The sequence below is a fragment of the Emydura macquarii genome, unplaced genomic scaffold (assembly GCF_026122565.2).
Source record: "Emydura macquarii macquarii isolate MOO-44397 ecotype Brisbane River unplaced genomic scaffold, CSIRO-AGI_Emac_v2 contig_1390, whole genome shotgun sequence".
In the NCBI taxonomy this organism is placed as follows: Eukaryota; Metazoa; Chordata; order Testudines; family Chelidae; genus Emydura; species Emydura macquarii.
In genome coordinates, this window is record NW_027131527.1 from 12,780,490 (window position 1) to 12,802,827 (window position 22,338).

General features: G+C 46.7%; 1 protein-coding gene across 2 annotated transcripts in view; it reads right to left on the bottom strand.

Moving 5' to 3' along the window:
* Positions 1-312: 312 nt before the first annotated feature.
* Positions 313-22,338, bottom strand: part of CDH23 (cadherin related 23) — a 454,320-nt gene continuing 432,294 nt past the window's right edge. Inside the window, exons 50-67 of one of the 2 annotated variants that reach the window (XM_067552666.1) lie at positions 21,468-21,605; positions 21,006-21,125; positions 19,176-19,353; positions 17,957-18,168; positions 16,071-16,265; positions 15,031-15,141; positions 14,212-14,341; positions 11,725-11,988; positions 10,846-11,007; positions 10,011-10,267; positions 8,853-8,950; positions 8,042-8,162; positions 7,493-7,572; positions 6,879-6,919; positions 6,170-6,230; positions 5,353-5,482; positions 4,466-4,588; positions 313-1,421 (exon numbers count right to left, since the gene is read on the bottom strand). In XM_067552666.1, the coding sequence (XP_067408767.1) occupies positions 1,098-1,421; positions 4,466-4,588; positions 5,353-5,482; positions 6,170-6,230; positions 6,879-6,919; positions 7,493-7,572; positions 8,042-8,162; positions 8,853-8,950; positions 10,011-10,267; positions 10,846-11,007; positions 11,725-11,988; positions 14,212-14,341; positions 15,031-15,141; positions 16,071-16,265; positions 17,957-18,168; positions 19,176-19,353; positions 21,006-21,125; positions 21,468-21,605 (2,745 nt within the window). In that variant the 3' untranslated portion in view covers positions 313-1,097. The remainder of the gene's footprint in view (positions 1,422-4,465; positions 4,589-5,352; positions 5,483-6,169; positions 6,231-6,878; positions 6,920-7,492; positions 7,573-8,041; positions 8,163-8,852; positions 8,951-10,010; positions 10,268-10,845; positions 11,008-11,724; positions 11,989-14,211; positions 14,342-15,030; positions 15,142-16,070; positions 16,266-17,956; positions 18,169-19,175; positions 19,354-21,005; positions 21,126-21,467; positions 21,606-22,338) is intronic. The other variant, XM_067552663.1, reaches the window with a different exon arrangement.

A 22,338-nucleotide genomic window follows, 5' to 3' on the forward strand; every position in this document is an offset into this window, starting at 1 on the left:
TATTTGTGAGCTGGTGAATTTTAACTTAAAATCCAGGACCCTTTTCACTGCTTTAGATGCAGTGGCTGAGAGGCAGGGAGGAAAATTCTAAAGTCTCTTGATTTTGCATTTAAACTTCTCTAACAATAAAACCTTCCTGCAAGTGAGACAACCTTGTGCTTCCCTCCCCTGCTACCAAGTCATGTGGAGTAGTAGTTGAAGTTCTTTCTGGCTTGTATCTACTGTAATCAAGTTCTTCTGCTAGATGGCCCACCACCTTCCTCACTGAAGTGCCCCTTGTTAGTGAGAAAGAAAGAAGGATGGACAGGTTAACCAAATCCATATATATTGTATTTCTGGTTCCTTTAACAGACCATTCCCAAAACTCTCTACAAGTTACTATTAGAAACGGAACAAACAAACAAAAAAAAACTACACACGAACACTCTACATTCAAAACCCAAGTTAATATCAGTCTGTTTCTGGTTGACGTCATATATGATTTGGTAAGCCAGCAAAATGGAGAAATGTCTTCGGTTTGTTTTCTCTTTCTGGAAAGGTGATGAGACAGATTAATGCCAAACAGAGTCCGACTCCCTTTATAGGCTTCCTGGAATGCCACCCACCGAGGTGTGACATGCTCTTCTCCCATGCACAGTAGGAGGATGCAGTGGTGCCAGCCATGGATGAATTGGGGAGCCAGGAAATGTGCAAGTCTTGAGTCTTTGCACCCACTTGGTGCTAGGTTTATCGCAACCCTAAACATTAGTAGTTCATGCCTCGATTCCACAGGGCTTCTTCTTTTCTGTTCTGAAACTTTTAACCTTTCATATTTTTTAAAAAAATAAAAAAATATGAATTTAATGATCAAATGACGTGAGCTTCCAGTAAAGCACAGTCCTGAGAGCCCTCCCCCAAGGTAAGGTTCCCCAAGGCTGCTGTATCAAAACAAAATGGTTGGCTGTCTCAGTAGGATTAGTTTTGGGGGACTATGGAGGTGTGATTAGGCCACCAGGTTCTCTTCTACTCTCTTGCCCCGAGTCTGTGCTTTCTTTTTGCAGTGACGGTCTGCTTGGCCACACTTGCTTGGAACGCTAAACGAGTGATGCCACTTCTAGTCATAACTCTGTGATCTCCAGTGGGCTCTCCATAATCACCTCCCTCATCTTGTGCATGGGGGTGGATTTGGCGGACTCGGTGCGAGCGTTGCGGTCGTTATAGCCTCCACAGTCTGCATTCAGTGTCTCCAGGGACCGACCCAACACTTTCTGGTCATCCTCTGGCAGGCTGTTGAGATCAGACAGTAGCAGAGTTCCTGTGCTGCCGTGCACTATGTGGATACCATCTGGGCCTTTGAGCTCAACAGGTTGCTTGTGCCGGAACCGAAGACTCCCTTGGCTCGGGCTGTGCTCCTCCTCCTCATCCAGGTCATTCTGGATCAGCTGGAAGAAGCCCAAGCAGAAATCAACAACATGGTTTCAAATACTTGTGTCCTTTTCCCTCCCCTGCCTTCCTTAACATCATTGCCGGTTACCAGCTGCTCCTCTGAAGGCCCTAGCCAGCATTCCCTGAAGCAGAGGTCATCATGAAGGGCAGGTTCCACTAGTTATATTTCTAGGCAGCTTCACCGCAGTGTTTTCTTTGCTACATCTTAAAACTAAAGTAGAATCTGAGGTAGATCCTACATCAGGGGTGTCAAACTCGATGATGGTGACGGGCCAAATTCACATAAACTCCAATTCGCTGGGGCCATGCAATGCTCGCCGCCGATAAATTCAGGCCACTTCCCTCTTTTCGGCAGCGGGATTTCGCGGTGGGCCCTGGCTGCATTGACGCTTTAAGGGTTTTCTAGCAGCGATGCCCGCCGCCGAAAAATTCAGGGCGTCTCATGCTTTTCGGCAGCAGCCTTCTGTGGAGGAAGGTATTGCCACTTTAAGAATCTCTTAAAATGGCAATGCAGCCAAGGCTCACCGCGAAATAAAATGCAACTTTCAACGTCAGCACGTGGGCCAGATCAAAAAGATTCGCGGGCCAGATGTGGCCCGTGGGCCGTATGTTTGACACCCCTGTCCTACATGGTTTTTGAGCATTAACACAACATCTGTAACTATGAACTCCTCCACTCGAATCAGTGGTGCTCAAGAGGCCTCAGTTGGGATCAGGGCTGAGTTTTGCTAGATGCTGCTGATTTTCAGTTACTTTATCTTCAGACTGCCCTGAAAGAAACGCCTCTAGTTTTTGAGTACCAGGGTCTGGGGGGAGCAGGGTCAGGAGGAAGGAAGTTTTTTGCGCAATCTAGGGTTGGGTTGAAGGTTGCTGAGGGGACTTAGGGAATGGAGGAGGCTTAAATGGGAGGAGTAGATTTGCCAGCAATACTGAAGATAAGCAAGTGGGGTTGTGAGTGGAGGGTATGGGGCTGTTGTCAAGGAATTGGTGCTGTGTGTGAATGAGGGTTCTGAGTTGTGGGGAAGAGATTAAAGGGAGCGAGGAAAGTAAGAACTAGCTTGGAGCTGGGTGTTTGCGGAGAGGGAGAGAAAGCGTCTGGGACTTAGTTCAAACAGTAAATCGGTCAGAAAGGTTAACTCCTGTTGTCTCCCACACTGCCCTGTACTATCTGGTCTCTCAGATTTTCATTCTGAAAGGGGGAAGGTGGTGGAAGATGGGTCACATTTCCCCTCACCTCTCCACCAACCCCCCTGATCATGACCCTTGCAGCTATGTCTCAGCTTTTCCACTTGGGAAATCTGCTTACCTTAACATGGTGGAGGGGTTGGGGAGCGGATAGAAAAAAGCACTGGAGTGGGCTCTGCTACCTGCAGACCCACCATTAACTTGAGGTACTAGCTGCCACTGGCAGTACAAAGTACTGAGTAATATCTTCTTTGAGTACAAAGAAGGAAGGATGGATATCTGACAATATTTTACAGAACAAACAACAGGGAAGAGTATGAGTCTGGCTTGAGAGTGGAAGAAGAGTTGAGTGACAGAGGTGACAAGCCTGGTAGATGGGAGCAGAGTGGGCACAGGAGATGAAATGGTGATGCATGAGGGGGAAAAACAAAAAACTATGCTTTGAAGAGACATTTTGAGATTCTGGTTGAACGTGCAGGAGATGTGAGACTGGATCCAGTGAGAAGCAGACTTGGGAATCCTTCACAGAGATAAGGCTAGGAAGTGGAAGAAGTTGCCAAGAGAGAGGAGGACACAATTCTGAGTCACACCAACACATGCGGGACCAAGAGGAGGAGAGCCACCAAATGAGATGCTGAAGGAGCAGGCAGCAATGTAGGAGACCAGAGAGCTGCAGAAGTAGAGAGGCTTATCAGCTAACTATTATTATTGGAATGATATATTCTAACGGCCTGTTCAAAAGAGCAGATGGTCCGAACAACAGGATAAAGGGGGAAAACTGGTGGGATGTCACATTAACTGGGGAATGAAAAGAAGTGTCAGTGTGATACTTTATAGGAGGAAAGAAAACACTGTCATGCTGTCAGACCCATCCTGGAGGGAGACATACGCTGGTGAGTGGCATGCCATCAACTCCACCGTATTCCTACACCATTCCATTCTGCATCCTGGCACTGAGATGGCCAGAGATGTGGCTACTGCTGGAATCTCTCTTTGTGCCAAGTCAGAGTGTTTTTGAGTGTGGCCTCCAGTAAAAGGTAGAGGGAGACCTCTCCCCTGTGTCTGGTTAAACTGGCAGCCATGAGCTCACACAGCTTAAGGGGAAAAAAAGGTTCACTCAGCAGAGTGTAGAGCAGGTCAAAGGCATGGAAATAGACACTCCATTCCAGAGGCACAGCAAGCATTTCTTCTCATGTCCATGCACACACTTTCTACCTCGGTAACCGAGGACTGGTCCCCCTGACTGGTGGTGGCTTTATGCACCATCCTCTGCGCAAGCAGTTTTTTCAGCCGCATGTAATCATCCAAGACCACCTTCAAGAGAGAGCCCTGGATGGAGGGGGCAACAAGAAATATTATACCGGGGCTCCTCTGCGCCAGCCCCAAACTCTGCAACTATCTCAGAGTCCAGGTGTAAACCTAACCCCATCCAAGAGGAACCAGCCAGGCATTTTCCCCCAAACAAAAATGATTTCAAAAGGATCTCTGTGATCTCACACTTCAATCCAGTGTAATCACATTTTAAACATAGTATTTGTCACTGTGTATTTGCTATGGCTGTCCCAACAGCTAGAGACCAAGACTGGTTTTCTGCTTAAAGATGGTGCTGTGTCTAGTTAGGTGAATTTCAGAGCTCTGTTCCTGTTAGATTCCCAATAGGTAAACACAGCAAAGACTAGTCTGCACTGGATAGTGTCAGGGCAACATTCCTCTCAGAAGACAGGCTGCTGCAGCTACTCTGGAGCTATTTGGAAACCTCACCTTCTCCTGCTCCTTTCACGAAGAAGGACAGCGACTAAGCTGGCATAGGACAGGAATGTGAAGGACAAAAATGGAGGAAGCCAGCTCCACTCACCTTGATGGGCCCTTCCCGCATGATCTGACCTAGTTTGGCAATATTGTCATATTCCTGGATGGCTGCTCGCAGGTAACGATCATCTTCGGGTTTGGCAGCAGAAGGCTCTCTTCCAAATGTTCCCTAAAATGGACAGGAGTTTCTGAAAACAGAAATAGGGCAGAACCCATCGCCTCATCCTCCCCTGCGCTCCCCTCCCACCAACCCCCGGGGCTGCAGCTTTGGAACTCTTTACTTCATTCACATTGCTCTCTTGCCCGCTGTACATCCTTTTGCATACCCATCCCTTGCTTGCTGCATTCCCATTTCTGCTGCACACTCTTCATAGGTTTAACTTGTTGGAAGTGCAGTGAGTCAAAGGCTCCCAACACAATATCAGTGGCAATACACAATGCAATCGAACAACTAGCCAGCAAATCCAACATTGGGGTTAACATTTGTGTCATACTGAATAGAATTAAAAAGGTCCTTAGTAGATATTTGTGCATATCACAAAGCCATCACCAAATCTGGTATGATTAGCAGTCGCTGGTCAGGGGAGGCTTAGGGCTACTCTAGCAGTTGTGCTACAATCAGGATTGAGATGGCAGGGATCAGGATTTAAGATAGTGGGAGTTGGAGTTTGATATAGTGGCAGAGCTGTGGGTGAGACGCTTGACCAGAATCTAAACTCAGTTCTGTGGTGCTTTCCATCTTCACCAAAGTGTAGCAGGGCTTCATGTAGGACCAATTCTTTCCTCACTCACACCAGTTTAACTCTATTAACTACAATGGAATTACTCTTGTCTTGCACTGGTATAAGTGAGAGGAGAATCCAGTCCATCTGAGTCTTGAATGAACTGTCACTTCACCCCCCTGAAGGTAAGAATAAGATGGTAGTATCTCACGTGAGTCCTAGCTGGGCTGTTCCATAGGTCTGTGATTTCACTCAGGTTCTCAGGCAGGTCATCTTCATGCTCTGCCTGTGCTGCCAGCTCCATATTCCTGCAGAAAGGATCTAGCCACACAGGGTTAGCCCTACATAGACAGACAAAGGGCTGAAGTGAATGAAGGGAGAACGTAAGATGGGGCCCGCTACAGCTGCTTCTCTGAAAATTACACATTGCTTTACTCTAGAGAATTTTATGCACTATAATCACTCCTCCCAAAAACTAGATTCTGACAAAGTCATACCTCCTCCTTCCACCACAAATAAAATATGAGCTCCCTTCAATCCTCCATTTGCCTTCAAGCTGTGGTTAAATTAAGAGGCATTTCTGTACAATTTATTCTAAAAGCCTAAATAACTTCAAACAAAAACCACCTGCCCAAGACCCCTTTCTGTAAGAATCTACAGGTGATACGCTATAGCCTTGTAACATCTGCCTGCAGGTGATTTTCAAATTTCTGTTATATCTGTCCTTCATCAATAAGTGCCGCCACAAGTCTGCACTGCTTTGGTGCTGATGGTGCTGGATTAATACGAAGGGTGACTTGTAAGAGATGTCCTGGTCTAGGTAATGTTATGGTGTTTCCTGATACTATCAAGCTGTGGAATCCTAGCTTTCAATGGTAAGTGGCTGCAGAGATGATTTGTGTTGGAAGCGCTAGCAGAAGCCAATGGCGGTGCTAACACACTTGTTCTGCCTATGAATTACCAGAGATTCCTCCTGCTGTGTTATCTACAGTAAACTGTGAAAAGCAAAAAAAGTATTGTGAACTCACCCATCAAAGGAATATTTATTTGTGTTTGGCATATCCATGATGTCCATGAAGCCGCGGTTCCCTGCGGAAGGCAGCAGGTGTAGGTTAGCATGACATTTATATAGGCTATAGTGCAGTGGTTCTTAATCTTTCCAAACTACTGTACCCCTGAAGCCTGAGTCCCACCCCCACGGGGCTGAGGCATGTAACTTAGTTTCATGGCGCCCCTGTGGCTCCAGGCAATTGCCTTTCTTGCCACCCCCAATACCAGCTCTGCACTTGCGACCCCTCTAAAACTGTCACAACCCCCAGCTTGAGAAACACTGGGCTAAGTAACAAACAACATGAACACCAGAATGGCTGTGGGCACAAATCCACACTTCTTTTCGAGGAAGAGATGATGAAGGGACAGTCCAGCAGCCTTGATCTTGAAGGAAACAACTGCAGTGCCAGTGGGGGAGATATTATGGGCCTAATAACTCAAAACTCTGGCAACTAAATAAATTCTTCTAATGTAATATCTATTCATGTATTACCAATAATTGGACAAACTCATCTCTAATTTATTGCCCTCTAGCAGCCCAAAGTTTCTTTCAGCAGATAACTGGGTTTCTCCCCACCACCCAATATCTGTGTTTCACATTATTTTCACCCCCTATTTATTAGCCTGCAGGTCTTCAAGAAGAATCTCATATTGTTATACCAACAAAGAACTCCCAACATCTCCCACCTGTTGAGCCGGCCACAATAGCTTTTAATTTTCTTTTGTGTCTGGAAAAAAAAAGGAAAGAAAGAAGCCTGAATGGAGAGCAATGTGAGGAACAATCATGTTAAATGGGACAGTGCTTGCAGATCTCTTTCCAGGTATAGTCATAAGTCTCTAAACAGCAAGGATATGGCTTATGGTTTCAGGACAGTCTCAAAAACAATCTTCAGGTGTTCAGGTGGTGCCTTCTTCTCTTGGTTGGAGCTATGACAGTTGTCTCTCCCTCTCTCTGGGAATATTATTCCAGTCACTACAGAAAGATCCTTTATGTCAGGACTACTCAAAGGATTGTGTTTCTTGGACTCTTAGGTAATATTTCCAGTAACATGTGAGGTAGGAGCCTGAGTTCCATCGAAAAACTAGGTGTTTTTAAAACTGGCGCCCATCATTTCACCCTGTAGTACCCAGGATCTTAGATTAGCCATTCTACCCTATCATACCCTGGTTGCATGAGTTACTCACGATGCCCTGCCATTTCAGGTTATTGTTGTCATTTATTCTGCCCTATAGCATCCAAACATTTAGGTTTATTCAAATACTTGCATTGTCCTGCAGGCCTAGTGCTTAGGGTTACTCACACTGTTCTGTAGTACCAGTTCATGAGGATGAAGAGCATGGCAGCCAGGAAGAGGAGAATAGCCAGGATAATAATTGCCATCTAGAAAAGATAAGTTATTTGTAACAGATGTGAGCAATTTTAAATCTGCAGATGTAGAGCAAACAAGAATCTGCAGGATATTAATACAAATGGAAATGCTTCCAAGTTTTAGGCAAGCCTGGGACCCCAGAGAGAAAGAACATGTTGTAGAGAAGTGACAGTCCATCACCTGCTAGTGGATGCAGTGAAGCAACATGGACGCTAGGTTTTACATGCCTTTCTGTCAATTCATCCCACTCTACTGGATGACAGTAAGTTCTTGGAGAAATAATTCCTTCTGCTACATGTTGGCAGGTGTAAATACTACTTTCCTCTTTAAAAAAGGCAACCTGGAGGCAATCATGCAAGAGGCACTCTCCTTTAGTGTCACCCACTGGTGTGCTGGACAGTCATGCCAAGTGATTTGCAAGAAAGTGAAAGGGTTGGTGATACTGGCAGGAAGAGAATCAAGGATGCCCCTCTCCTTTACCTGCAGTGCTGAGAGGTCATCTGGGGCCTTGGCAGTGATAGCAGGCTGAACGTCCAACACATTGTAATTCCTGAAGAGATTCCGCAGCTGCTCCTTATTCTCATCAATCATCTGAATCACTCTAGAAAGAAAGATAGGAGAGGATATGTGAATAGGAGCTCCTTTCATTTACTGAAGACCAAAAATCCTTTTCTTTTAACAGTTTATCCTACGCGATCCTGAAATCAACTCCAATAGTACAGAGCACAATGACATTTGGAGGCAGAAGCACACACTACTTTGGACAGCTTGGATGGTGCCAGGAGAGTCCGATCAGCAGCTGCCTGGCTGTGTAGCAAGCTAACCAGATTGCAGGGCTATCAGATTTTTTTTTAAAAGTCAGTATTGGAGTTTGATGGCCACTTATTCTGGTGTTGGCAAAAAGCTTGGCTTGTGGATTTGAGGCAGCAATCATGAGCAGCTGGGCACGTGGGCAGATTATTTCATTATCCTCACTGCCCTAGAGTTGGGGACAGGATGCCTAAGTTGGAAACAATGATGAATAAGACTTCTCCTTGTTTACGTTGACCAGTCAGTCGTGATCAGACTTGGGTCCACTAATGGGTATTTAAACAGTAAGATTTCCTTGTGAGGACAAGCCCATCTATACAGAAAGATACACGAGACCCAGTGTTACTGACATCAACCTTCCAATGCAGTGAAGTGAAGCACATTGAGGTATAAAACTTCCTTATTGATTCCCAAAGCATGAATGCCCCTCCCCTGCTTCTTTCCCTCTCCCATCTACACATACAGAAAGACAGTAGCTTACCGCTCCACATCCAGAATCCTATTGGTTTCTCTATTCACCACATGGATCAGCAATTCCGTCTGGGCAGAGTTCACACGGCCCTTTTTGTCAACATGAAACTAGAAGAGAAAATCCATTGGAAAAATATCCATTGGGTACGTGTCACCTTCTTGGGCAGCCACTCTAGATTCTAGTGCACCAAAGGGCTTTGCACACGCTATCAGGCCATGCCCATATCTGTTCTTTCATGGCCCAGTTTGTTCGGAATTCAGATATGCAGCTGAAACCCTCGTTCAGAACATTTTCCAGAAAGATTCTCACTAATAAGAGACTGCAAGCCAGGACTTCTTGCGATGCCCCATTATTCTTTTTGAAGTTTTCATTTTGGGCCCACCTTTGCAATTTGCTCTCCTATTGCTTTGGCCACTCATCTCACCATTAACCAGCAACCTAAAGCCAGTCTGTGTTTGAAATAAATGGCTGAGGCCCTCTTTCTTGATTCAACTGTTTTGCCTCCTTTCCAGCTCCACAAAGATGCACACTGTTGTCCCAGAATGGGCTGCTGCCATTGCCCATGCATGAAGGGACAGCATAGACACTAGGATTGGAGAGGAAGCCAGGAGCTGTTGAATTCTAATCCAAGATCTGCCACTGACTTCTTGTGTGAGCTTGGACTGGTCAGAACCTCTCTGCATATCAGTTTCTTCATGTGTAAAATGAGGACAATATTATTTACTTACCATACTAGCTATATCCCACCATGCTAACTTGTCTACACAGAGAGATTGGATGTCAGTCAAAAATGCTGCAGGGGACTGGATCCCTCTCTGCTGCCCATAGAGTTCATGATAGTGAGGGGTAGAAGGAACAGGGCATATGTTTTGCTCCTGTTTCAGGGAAGACCAGTTAAAAATAAGGGGGTTTCTTGAACCATCAGTTGAGGATGAATCACTTTTTGGTTGAATTTCTGTGGTAAGTAATAAGAACAGCCATACTGGATCAGACCAGTGGTCCATCTAGCCCAGTATTCTGTCTTTCGACAGTGGCCAGTGTCAGCTTCCTCAGAGGGAATGAACAGAACAAGGCAATTTCAAGTGATTCATCCCATCATCCAGTCCCAGCTTCTGAGCAGTGTTACGGTACATCAGGGTGTGTGCATGGCCCAGGAGCTATTATTACCTGCACATCATCTGTGTTGACAATGGCTCCTGTGATGTTGGACAGCAAACTGATGAACTCTTCCTCAAACTGCCGCACCTTGTCTGGGATCTCATTGATGATGATTTTCACCCGCTGGTCATCCCGCAAGATGTAGATTCCGACAACAGCAGTGTCATTATGCCCTGCTAGGTCTGAAGCCATGACGTCCACCACAAAGTAGCCAGGGTTGTAGGCTGTGAAGAGGTCAAAGGTTCGCAGGATCCCATCCAAGTTACCTTTGGGGACAGCCAATCACAAATCAAGAATTAGCCCAATCATTTTAGATTACTGCCAGTAAATAAATAGAGTTTCTGCTTCCTTTGTGCTATTTGGGCTGGGGTGCAGCCAACCTGGGACTCAGGGATTTATCCATAGCAGACAACCTGGCCCATAACGTTCACACTGGAGATAATGTTATACCTCTCCTCATGTCTTGGAGGCTGTAGCCTCCTCACGCAAACCCACTCATACTTCAATTTGATCCCCAGAAAGGGATTCTTGAAGCCAGAGCACAAGAAATGAGACAAAGAAAAGGTGCTCCCTGTTTGTATGGTGGATAGCCCTGCGTACCCACTCTCAGCCACAGAAACAGTGCCCCAGTGTCAGCCACTGTTGTGGGAGGATTGTATCCAAAGGGATCTGAGAATGGAGGTCTGGCTGTAAACCTATGGCACCCCTAAACTTCCCTCCACAAACTAGCTAACTATAATTTCAGCTCCTGCCTTATGGGTAGGAGGGAGGGGAATGGCTCTCTGTGCTGTCTCGTGAGAACATTTCTGCTTGAGGCGCCTGTAGGTGACAAATGGGTAATTACCAATGCTGAAGACGCTAGCCACCTCCTCCGAGTCGTTGGAGTGCTGCTTGATGTAACGGATTCCCAGGATGTTGTACAAAACCAGGCTATTATTCCCCACATCTGAGTCCAGTGCCACTACCTTGATCAGCTCTGAACCCATCTTGGCATCTGTTGCGACCCCTTTCGGGGGGGAAACAAAAAGAAAAAGGAAAGGAAGAGAAGGAACCAGAGTAGGGCATGTAACCTGAATCTGGGGCCACACACCCAAGAATGAGGGGATACTGTAAAGAAGAGTTCCCCCTGAAAATGACAACTGCCATCCTGGTAAAGAGCAAGCCCCACCCCTGCTACCTCCCAGAATAACCCCTCACCAAGAAGTTTCCCTACAAGTCCTGCATGTCCCATATGGAAAAATGGACAAGATGATGCCCGTTTGACCCCTGAACCTGTTTGGTTTGCCTGGTTTTGCCAGTAATCCTTCCCAAAGAGAGAGAGAAGCCCGGGACTATTATGGAGCTGCACAGCTAGACTCCTGTGTCAAACACTCTTAGTCAGCAAGTGAACCTCCCTGGGCTGCTTCAGTTTACAGTGAAACTGCATGCTGCTTCCCAGGGCTTTGCTGGCCCATTGTGATTGGTTGGGAAGTAGGGTAGTTCTTGGGGGTGGAGCTTATCTTGGTGGGTTAATCCAAGTCTGCACTATCTCTTGGAGAAGTTTCGTTTTCTCTTCTTGTATACTTTTCCTTCCAACAGTCCCCATCCCACCACAGCACTCTCAGCCCTCACCAGCCCATCATGCTTGGACCTGAGTTTGTATCCCTGAGTGGCAGCCTCTGCTTTCACCCCAGAGAAAGCAGTCACCCAGTCAGCTGGCCCTCTTCTTGGCCCTCTCCCTTACCTGCCGTGTATTCCGATTTAGAGAACCGGGGAGGCTGATCATTAATATCATCTAGAAAGATCCGGAATTCCTGCAGAGTGGTGTCTGTGCTGGGGTCCAAGGCCTGGATTCTGGCTGCTTTGTGACCTCTGGGAGATGACCAGTTCCTGTTACTGGAGGCTTTGACAATGATGGAGTAGTAGGGCTCTGTCTCTCGGTCCAGGTCTCGTAGCACCTGCAGCTTCCCCACTGGACTTAACTTGAAATTGTTCTCCCTGTTACCGGCTAGGAAGGGTAAATGGAATGCAAGTCAGTCTTACCTTTGCCCTAAAACTTCCCTTCTGGATCTGGACTTATAGGTTTGTACATGGATGAGGAGTACAGATGGGCACAGAAATCCAGATCAGTTCCTAATCTGGTCTTCCCCTGCTCTTCTCCAGATTGCTTTCCCTTCCCCCAGGATTACATTGGGTCCACTCCAGGTAGGCACAGAAATAATGTCCAGGTCTCCTTGTCCCCACAGGAAAACATTTAGAAATAATGTATCTAGCTCCATACATTTACAGATCTTTTACAAACACCCAGTAAGATACATTCTCTGCCCTGAACAGCTCGCTGAGTCTGCTCGTGAATCCTGATTCTGGTTCTGCTAATGCCAGTGAATCTGGGGCTTTGTAACATCACCAGTTCTTGTGAAATCATGTGATATTTTAACACACAGCAGGATGTAAATGAAACACTCTGGATCCATTTCTGTACCTCCTAGAATGAGCACCCCTGATGCCATGATGTTGGCTCCTCCCGCTCTCCTTACCATGCTACCTCATATTCACTGGTAACTCTCCTCTTTGTATAGCCCTTTAGGTGTCAATAGCTCTCTGCTTAAATACCTCTAAACCTGCTAGGAAAAAGCAGATGTGAGGAATTAACAAGTCTCCCAGGGGTTGCACACATGAAGGTCACATAACTGACTGGCAGCTCCTGTGTGGCTTGGGTAAGGGGTCACAAGCTGTGCAGTTGTGTGCATGTGTGTGTGTGGAGAGGAGTTACATGAATGCCAAGCCAATAAAGTGCATGTCTGTCTCTTTCTCCCACTCAACCCTCCCTGCCCCTTTCTGCTCTTTCCTCCCAGCTGAACTGGTCTTTCAGTTTGTTTCATTTTCTTTAACCCAATGCATGAGCTGAGTTTCTCATCTTATGAAAGTGATTTAAAAATGATCCACCAAGACGTGTGCTCACAGAATAGGATATCACCGTAAAATATTACTGAGTTCACAATTGACATCCCCCACCAAAGGTTTAAACACCTGTCAACATGTGCGCGCGCACGCGTGTACACACACACACACACACACACACACACACACAGAGCTGAACACAGCTGGTTGCCTTATTACGGCAGCCTGCTATGAGCATCTTTCCTGACATCCTTTTTTAGCTTCTAATTAACCCGTGAAAGAGCAGGGTAGTATTTCTGTGGCTTAGCAATGCAGCTTTATACCTCATGCATGGTGAGATGTGTTGGGGTCCTTGACCCAGGGTGTCATATTGCCAGATGGAATGTGATACTCCGCCGCTAGCAACCTGTCCTGTGTGACAGCTGAATTTTTCACAGGGTAAGGAGAGCTGGCACTGCCCTCTAATTCATTTACAGGAGAAGCAATGTTGTGTTCATGCCAGGGTAAAGAAATACTTTTACAGATTTTATTTTAGGACCGTGGATGCCCTCTGTCTCTGCAATAGCTAAAATAACAGCACAGCCCTCTGGGGCAGGAAACGGGGGAAGAGAATAGTCTGTGAGGCCCATTTTAAGAGTTCTAGGTAGAAACCTGAACACACATGCCATACGTTTCTAAAGACAATGAGTTGACATGACTGCTCATCCACCTGGCTTTTATGCCATTTTAAGTCACCCCTGGAATAGCAGCAGATTGCAGGTTAAGATGAAGGAGCACCTTCAGGGTTATGTGATGGTCTCAGGGCTAGAATAGCAGCTATAACCCCAGCCAAGACTGTGAGGCAATAGCAGAGTTCATCAGCGAGGGCCTGATAAAGGTCAGGATTTAGGTGCTGTGACAGAGATGTGTTGAGGAAGCTTGCATCGCATGTGTCATTATACCTGGCTCTAGGCAGTACCCTCTGTCCTGCACTTTCACCAACACTGAGGCCTGGTCTCCACTAGTAGATTAGGTCAGTTTATCTATGTCGGTCAGGGGTGTAAAAAAATCCACTCCCCCCGAGCAGTATTGTTAAGCCAAGCTAAATCCCCATGTCGACAGCACTAGGTCGACAGAACAATTCTTCCGTCGATTTAGCTACCTCCTCTCAGTGAGGTGGATTACCTATGCAGATGGGAAAACCCCTCCCATCGGTGTAGGTAGTGTCTACACTGATGTGCTACAGTGGAACAGTGGCATTTTAAGTGTAGATAAGCCCTTAATTCATCCAAAATTAAAGCAGCAACACAAAACAGCCCACCAGAGAAACTGAGAAGGGAAGCAACCCTACCTGCTATGAAGTAATAGACGATCGCATTGGAGCCTTCATCTGCATCCACAGCACCAGTGACATTCCCCACAATGGTACCCGGGGGGGAATGTTCAGGAAGAGACAGAGCTTGATACTGGGGGCTTCCTCTCTGCCAGAATGGGCCCAGGGAGAAGAGAGGGAGTGTTATAGGGGAAGGCAGTAGAGCAGTCAGAATAAACAATGAGCACCATGTTAGAGAGCCCGCTCTGACCTCATGGACTGGAGACTTTTTCTCTTTCTTTAAAATGCTAAAAATAGACAAATCATAACAAACTTCATTAACATAAGACTAGGGGCCTCAGTTAATGCCCAGGCACTGTATTACTCATCATGTATACGACATACTGCACCCCCTGCTGGGCACCATGGGGAAAGCTCAGGATCGACAGCTGGATTTAGATGAGAATTTTTGTTTCCTGAAAATGTTCATTTTCACTTAGCACATTAGCTGTCTCACTAACTCAAGTGTGTCCGGGGCTCTAACGCTACATCTACACAGGGACAAAATAGCTGTGGCTGGTTTGGGTCAGTTGACTTGGGCTTGCAGGGCTTGGGCTCCAGGGGTGTAGATACTTGGGCTCGGGCTGGAGCCTGAGCTCTGGTACCCTGCAAGGATGGAGGGTCTCAGACCTCGCGCTCCAGCCTGATTCTGAATGTCTACACAGCAATTTTTAGCCCCACAGCCTGAGCCTGACCCAGCTGACCCAGGCTAGCTGCAGCTGTGCAGACATAGCCTAATAGTCCATGTCCCTTCACCTAGCCCTGATCAATGCAAGGGAAAGGGACAGCTCTGCTTACAGGTGGTCTCAGGAAGATGGGCTCATTGTCATCAATGTCATCCAGTGCCACCTGGAGGGGCTGCATGGTCTCATACGCAGGCTGGCCCTGGTCACATGCCACGATGATCAACTGCAGGAGGAACACATATGCAACTTTGGTCACACACTTGCCTTTTAAGACTCTACAAAACACTAGCATGTGGGGGGATCTTACTGCAACCCAAGAGGGTAGGGACTGAGAAGAAGGTGAAGGCTGGTAAAAGAGGTTTTTTCTGGGTTAGGTATATCGAATGAGCCTATGTGGTAGAGAAAACAGAGTCGGGCTGGAGAATGTGTACAGACCACGCTTCCCTCAGCTGTCAGGTTGGTGAATCTTTTGATACATTTGGTAAACTAGGGAGGTGTGTGTTCAGCAGCCTGGGGTGAGCTGGAGGCCTAAAATTGCTGCAAGTTGAGAGCTGTACGGCCCCACCATTTAAGCTCCCCCCACCCAAGGACTGTGTGCAGCGTCTCACCCAACGTATCACTGGACTGCTCTGGGACAGATGGTTTCTTTGGGGGAAGTTACAATGGCAAACAGCAGCCCATGACCACAGCTGGACGGGGCTTAGGAGGAGTACACCGACGTATCAGAGAAACAGTTCACCACCAATCAGGACTTGCAGTTTCTACGTTACTGCTTTCTGCTATTTGCATTATTTGAGGGGTGAGGTTTTAATTGTGAAAGTGGGAAATGCACAGAGACAGAGCCTAACACAGTGAGATCAACCACTGTGCAGGATTCACCCACACCACTCTGTGACAAGGATTCGATCCTGATCTGCTAACAACCACAGCTATTGCAGTCCTGTCTCCACTCACATTGTATCTCTCTCCTTTTCTGCTGCATGACCAGTCCTGAGCTTCCACACAACTCTCCCTCAATCATAATATGTTTCATCCCCTGTGATACCAGGGCTGAGACTGAAAAGGACAAACTTGGTAGCAGTTTTGTGATATGGACAAACAATCATGTGGACTAAATCCATGTCCCAGTCTCCACTCCTTTCCCAGACCTACACTGTACACTGCTTGTTTCTCTCGGTCGAGCCTTCTTGCTGTCTGGATCAGTCCACTGCTGGAATCGATGCTGAAGTATTCCCAGTCTTTATTCCCTGCTCCAGTTTTTAAAAAGTTGTACTGTACGGCTCCATTGAGACCCTCATCCTTGTCTGTGGCATAGACTTCATACACATTGGACCGTAGAGGTATTTCCTATTTGCACACACAAGCAGAATATCAATCCACATACAGGGGAAACACACACCACTAAATCTCCAAACCCCAGCATCTTGGAATCTTATTTATGCACACAAGCATATGCACACCTTCCCTCTCTACAGATCATGACAAGAAGAGTGATCTGCAAAGCACTTAATGGGAGACCTGCCTGCTTCTGTAAGCACCCACGAACATTTCAAGAGTCGCTGCTATGTCCTGTAAGGTGATCCATGACAAAATACTGGCTTTAATCAAACCAGTAAAATTCATGTATATCTCCACTGTACAGCCGCACTGCTGACAATGCTCGTTTGTTTGCATTGCTGCTATCTGGTGGCCAAGGCTGCTGTTACAGCTTCAGTCATTCAGGAGTATATGAGACAGCTTCCCAAGGAGTCAACGAACACAAAGGCATCATTTTCTACACCTGAAAAACAGCCTCATTGCATATCTGGGATCTGTGTGACTCAGCTAAACAGTGCTTCATGTAGACAAGAAACTTTAAAATATCAGTATTTCAGTCCCCAGACTGAAGACCTCATTTATAAATACACTCAGCACATTCTGATCAGTGATTTTCTTACTTTGCTAGTCTCCTGAAACTTCTATGCCCTAACGCTACCCTGAGACGCTCTCATGAGACCCTGTGATGGGGACAGGTTCCTGCAGGCTGCAGTGATATATTTTCCCAGTATTTCAAGTAAAGGCCTTTAAAGAAAGGAGGACTCCCTCCCATTTTTAGGGAGTGTCCTTGGTTCCAGGGTTCTCAAACTTTTTTTGCTGGGACCCCCTTTGCAAATATTTCAGGCTGTGATGATCCCCTCCCCCCCTTGCCATGCCACCCTCACCAGCATGTGCAGGGGCTGAGAGCTTGCGACCCCCTCATAATAACCTCATGACCCCCCCTGAGGGGTCATGACCCCCAGTTTGAGAACCCCTGGTTTAGGCCAAAGGCACATTTTGGTCCCTAACAGTGGAGCTTCTGAAGATGGCTGCATGGGCATTTCTGACTATAGGGAGTAGCTCCTCTGTTTAAGGTGAGCGGGACCATCAGGGTGAACATAAAAGGTTTGGCCAGTGGCAATGGGTGCCACCCCTACAGCAGTGACTGAAGTAGAGAAGGGCATCCTGGTGTCAACAAATCGGACTTTTCAGTCTCCTCATTTCCTTAGGCTGGCAGCCATCATCTCCCTCTTTCACTCCTTCATCTATTGTGCAAAACAGCAGCTTTCAAAAGCACAATCCAGGACTGCCAGAGCTGCAGACACAGACACAATTCCTGGCTAAGGAGGATTGGGCAGGGCTTCCTTGAAAACCTGCATGTGCTGTGCACTGATTAGCCTTTGGAGGTTGTTGCAGAGTGAGGTAAGGGGATTTTCTCCACTTTTTTTTCCAGTGGTCCCTTCTGGGCTAGAACTGGGCTAAACTGGCCCCACACCCAGTGCTAGCAAGACCAGAGAGTGAAATATCTTATCAGACTTAAACAAAACTAGGTCCACAATAGCGAATTTTGCTCCTTTGGAAGTCTGGCTTGTTACATGGCATTGCTGTCCAAGTTAATGGACAGTTGCTTCTCCTGCTTAGTGTGTGCTTCCAGTACGAGCTCCCCTGTTGACACCTTAATGACACAGGCCAGTAATCATCAGTTCAGACAACAGGACCACAGCACCACATTAGCAGTTTACCTCTTTAATATGCAGGATGGTGCCATTCGGTGGCCGGACAAACACTGGCCGGTTATCATTAATGTCAACGACCTCCACCTGGAGCATGGTGGTCCCCCACAGAGGTGGCCTGCCTTTGTCTGTTGCCACGACTGTCAGATTGAATCTCTCGTAAGACTGCAGGTGTCTTCGGGATGTGATGAGCCCGGAGCCTTTATCAATCTTGAAGGCCTCTGAGGACAGAACAGACAAATCTATCACACTGTGCACTCTGCATGAAAGAGAGTATTGTAAATTATTATATGGCATAAATTAGAAACCAGGCTGAGAGAAAGGAGCTAGGCTTGGGTAAGGGATTCTGGCAGACAGCTGAATACACCATAATTCACTGGCTGAAAATCATTGGCTGCAGCACTCTAACAACACACTAAATCTGAATAACTCTGGGCTTCAGGAACCTACAACCATGAGCACATTGTTTATGGAGCACAATACACTTGCCATTGCTACTCCTATTCCCTGTACATATGCTCTGAAATGATGATATCCCAGCATGCTGGAATTTCAGCGAATCCCTTAAAGCTGCACAGAGGCTGTGGCTGATCTCACTGACAGCTTTAAAGCTCACAGGTATTCTTGTGTTATTTTCAGTTCCTCCCCATTCCACTTTGATGCTACAGCAAATTGGGGGTGAACTCACAGGTTTCAGAAAAGTGGGGTTTTCCCTCCCTTTCCTATCTAGATATGAAGGCTCTGGCCTTGTACCTAGCAGCCCTCAAATGTGACTTAATACTCTGGAATTCATGCTGTCAGTATCCACCTCAACAACCCATCCTCCACCCTTTCCTGGTTTTTTTTTATGTAAGAGGATGTGTAGTGGGCCCACTTCAGGAGCAGGAACTCGGGAAACAGTTTACATTTATGGTACTAGGAAGTCTGGGAAGTGGCAGCCTCGGGTGTGGTAGACAAGAGAAAATCAGAGACTGAGCAGAAGTGGAAAGGTCTGCAGAGCTGCAATGCATGAGCTAGAAGGGAAGAGAATATTCTGTGATGCAGTCGTTGCGTGTGCAGGTGGCCTTAGTGCTAACTTGTTACCATGTGAAATGGGAAAAATTATTTGGTCTTTGTGCCTGCTTAGATCTCTCTAGTTTTAACTCTGTCTTTTCTATACGACTCCGAAAACATCCTTTGTGCCTCTCCCATCCCCTAAACGCTTAGCTTTGCCAGTGGGGCGGCATACCCACTCCAGGGCCCTCGATGCTGTAGGTCACCACTCCGTTGTCACCCTCATCGAGGTCCGTGGCTGCCAGTGTGATCACAGATGTTCCCGCTGGCTCATTTTCATACATACTGGTGCTGAACTGTTGCTTGGCAAACTGGGGCCTGAAGTCATTGATGTCCAGAACCGTAATCAACACCTTAAGCGAAAGCAAACTTGTCATGTGGATAAAGGCAGAGGTGATTCTACAGGGGCTAGAGAACCATCAGGCTGCAGCGACCCTATCAGACAACTGGCTCCTCTACCATATTATCCCCCTTATTGCTATCTATCTAATGTTAAACAAAGCGCTGGCTGACTCTAGCTATAATAACGGCCAGTGCCATGCCTCTAACCACCGCTAGGAACAATGACTACAGCAGCCAACACCTAGCAGGAAGGGAAATAGCTGATTTAACAGAAGCTCCATGATATTCACCATACAGCCCAGTCCCACATCATGGACTTCTCCCCAAGCAGAGCAGCAGCCTCCCTACTCAGACTTCAGAAAACTGCTTTGGCAATGATATAGGGGACATGACAGCCTTCTCCACTGATGGGGTCCGGTGGTGGATTACTGCTCAGGAAAAACCATGCCAGATAATTTTAGTAGTCAATAAAAAGGCAGGGTGCTTTGTTAGAAGTCCATGTCTAGAAAACTCTAAATCCATTGCTGATTATAGGCCTTTCAGAAACTGCCTTGTCCCTATAACTAGATGAAACTGCTGCTTAGATAACTGACTAACAGGCAGATATGTGAGCAGGAGAGGGTGGAAGATCTAGCTTCAGCTACCGTGGCGAGTGCTATGGCACTGGCGTAAAAAGGCAGAACTGATTGCTCAGAGCTGCTGAGTTTCTTTTCTACCATGCCTGCCTTCCAAGAAGTGTGGCCAGCAGTCCTTTCCATGATCCAGGTCAGGACGAAGAGGGTCTGTGCAGCGAGTGACTCTAGGAAGCTCTAGAGTCAGTTCGGGGAGCTAGAGACCCCGAGAGAATGACAGAGTCTGTCTGTATCCAGTGGCCTCAAATAATAAATCCTCTCTATATTCATTACAGCCGAGACCTGTATCTTTGCTACCAGGAAGGACCTATACAGGTGACAAGGACGTGCATGAGTCAGCCAGCACTAATGGAGATGGCAGCAAGTGACCCAGAAAACAACATCAGATGTTTCCAGCACAATATCAATACAATAAAAATTCCAGTCTAGAGAAGCCACATGTCAGCGCATTCAAACCCAGGAGAAACTGACAGGGACTGCTGACTCACTACACAGCCCAGCCGGATCTGCACTCTGCATGCTCCTGTCTCTTTGCCACACTGTACATTCTCGGGTTGTGAAGAGGGTATTAAACTTGCAAAGTCATGTTGCCAGAGAGGAGCTGTGATCCTATCCATTTACACAGCTGCACTGTTGGGCTTGTCTGGACACTGGAATGTAACCACTTCAAATGCTACATTATCCCCTTACAGTCTAAAATACCAGTGACTTTGCCACAAAGTAACACCAAGAGAGTCCATCCTGAACTTTCTTGTGGGCTCTCCCTCTTCTATATTGTTTTTCTCTCTTGCTCTTGGGCTTCTCTGCTATTTCCCTCTTTTACTTGCTCTCCCCATCCTCTTTTGATACTTCTTTCTTGGACTCATACGCTCTCTCTCTCACTTATGCACTTTGCTGCTCCCTTTTCTCATACTCTAGAAAGCAAATGCCTTTCTACAGTCTGAAGAATGCACACAAACCCATGGAGTTTTATACCTATGGCATAAAGATGCATCTTAAACCCATCCTAGTGCAGCTTTGTGGCTTGGTACCTGCACAGAGTTCTCTCGACGGTTACTAGACATGTCTCCAGGGTTGTCCCTGGCTACAGCAGTCAGTGTGTAGTGATCCTTCTTCTCTCGGTCCAGGGCCGACAGGACATAGATATCGCCCTGAAACATACAGAGACCTTCAGAAAGTTATTGGCCGTTTGACATGCCATTGCTGTGGTAAGTTGACTGCTGGTCTTGGCCAATTCTTGTTAATAATGAGTCATCAGTGTAACAGAAATAGGAGAAGGAAATAAGGGAGTGGGAGAATCCCCTTTTTCAAGCTTGACTCCTTTCCCCTAAAAGTGCAGGGGGGACTTCAGAGTTTCTCCTCCCCACATAAAATATAATGAGATTTTGACTCCAGAGGGCATTCTTTCAGTAGCAGACCACTCCAGTGTTCAAGTGCTCCTGTTCCCATAACCCTATTGTTAGTGCAGTATAGCTCCAACCTTCACTGCTTACCGTGTTGGGGTTTATCCCAAACTTGCCCTCTCCATCTCCCAGGCTGTACTGGATGAGGGCAAAGCTCCCGGAGTCCGCATCAGTGGCCCTGACCCTCAGGATGACCGTACCCAGTGGGACATCCTCAAAGACAGGCTTCTGCAAGAGCAGAAAGAAGAGGAGGAGAGAGCGGGGCAGATGGATGAGGGTTTCACCCACTGACACACCAGTCAAACCAACAAAGCATTCAGAAGAATCAGTGTGTTTAGAGGATGAGTGAGTGGTCTCTGCGCATTTTATGCAGGGGAGGTGCTGCTCTGAGGCATTAGAGTGGGGTCTTAAACGGTCTCCAAATTTTAACTATCAGATTCTGCAAATTTTAAGCTTTCATTTAAAAAACTATGAACATTTAACCCTTTTGGATGGGAACAAAGCCACCGAAACTGAACTTGATGTAGCATTTATTAATCCTGAGTCTGCAGACAGATGTCCTGAAATAATAGTCCTAAGAGAGGTGTGAAATGGAATATACTCCGCATTAAGTGTTTGCTCTAGAATCTAATGACAACAAGGTAAATACCAACATTATCATCTACTTCACTGCTTACCGTTTTAGCAGAAGCACACAGTTAACATTCTGCCCATCCAAATCTTAGCTAAACATTCAGGGCCTGATTTTCATTTACAGAATGACCCCTTAAAGAAGTGTCAAATGAGCAGCTTTGTCCTTGGTTTTGTTAAAGTGTTTTGCTCTTCCCTGTGTATGGTTCTCCTGGGATTTTAACAGCAGACACTGTGCAGTACACAACATTTTGGCCTGCAAACATCTTGCCTGTCACAATTGTCAGGTCTGGGCCCCTCCCATCCTGTTAGCCCCCAACAACACTTATGC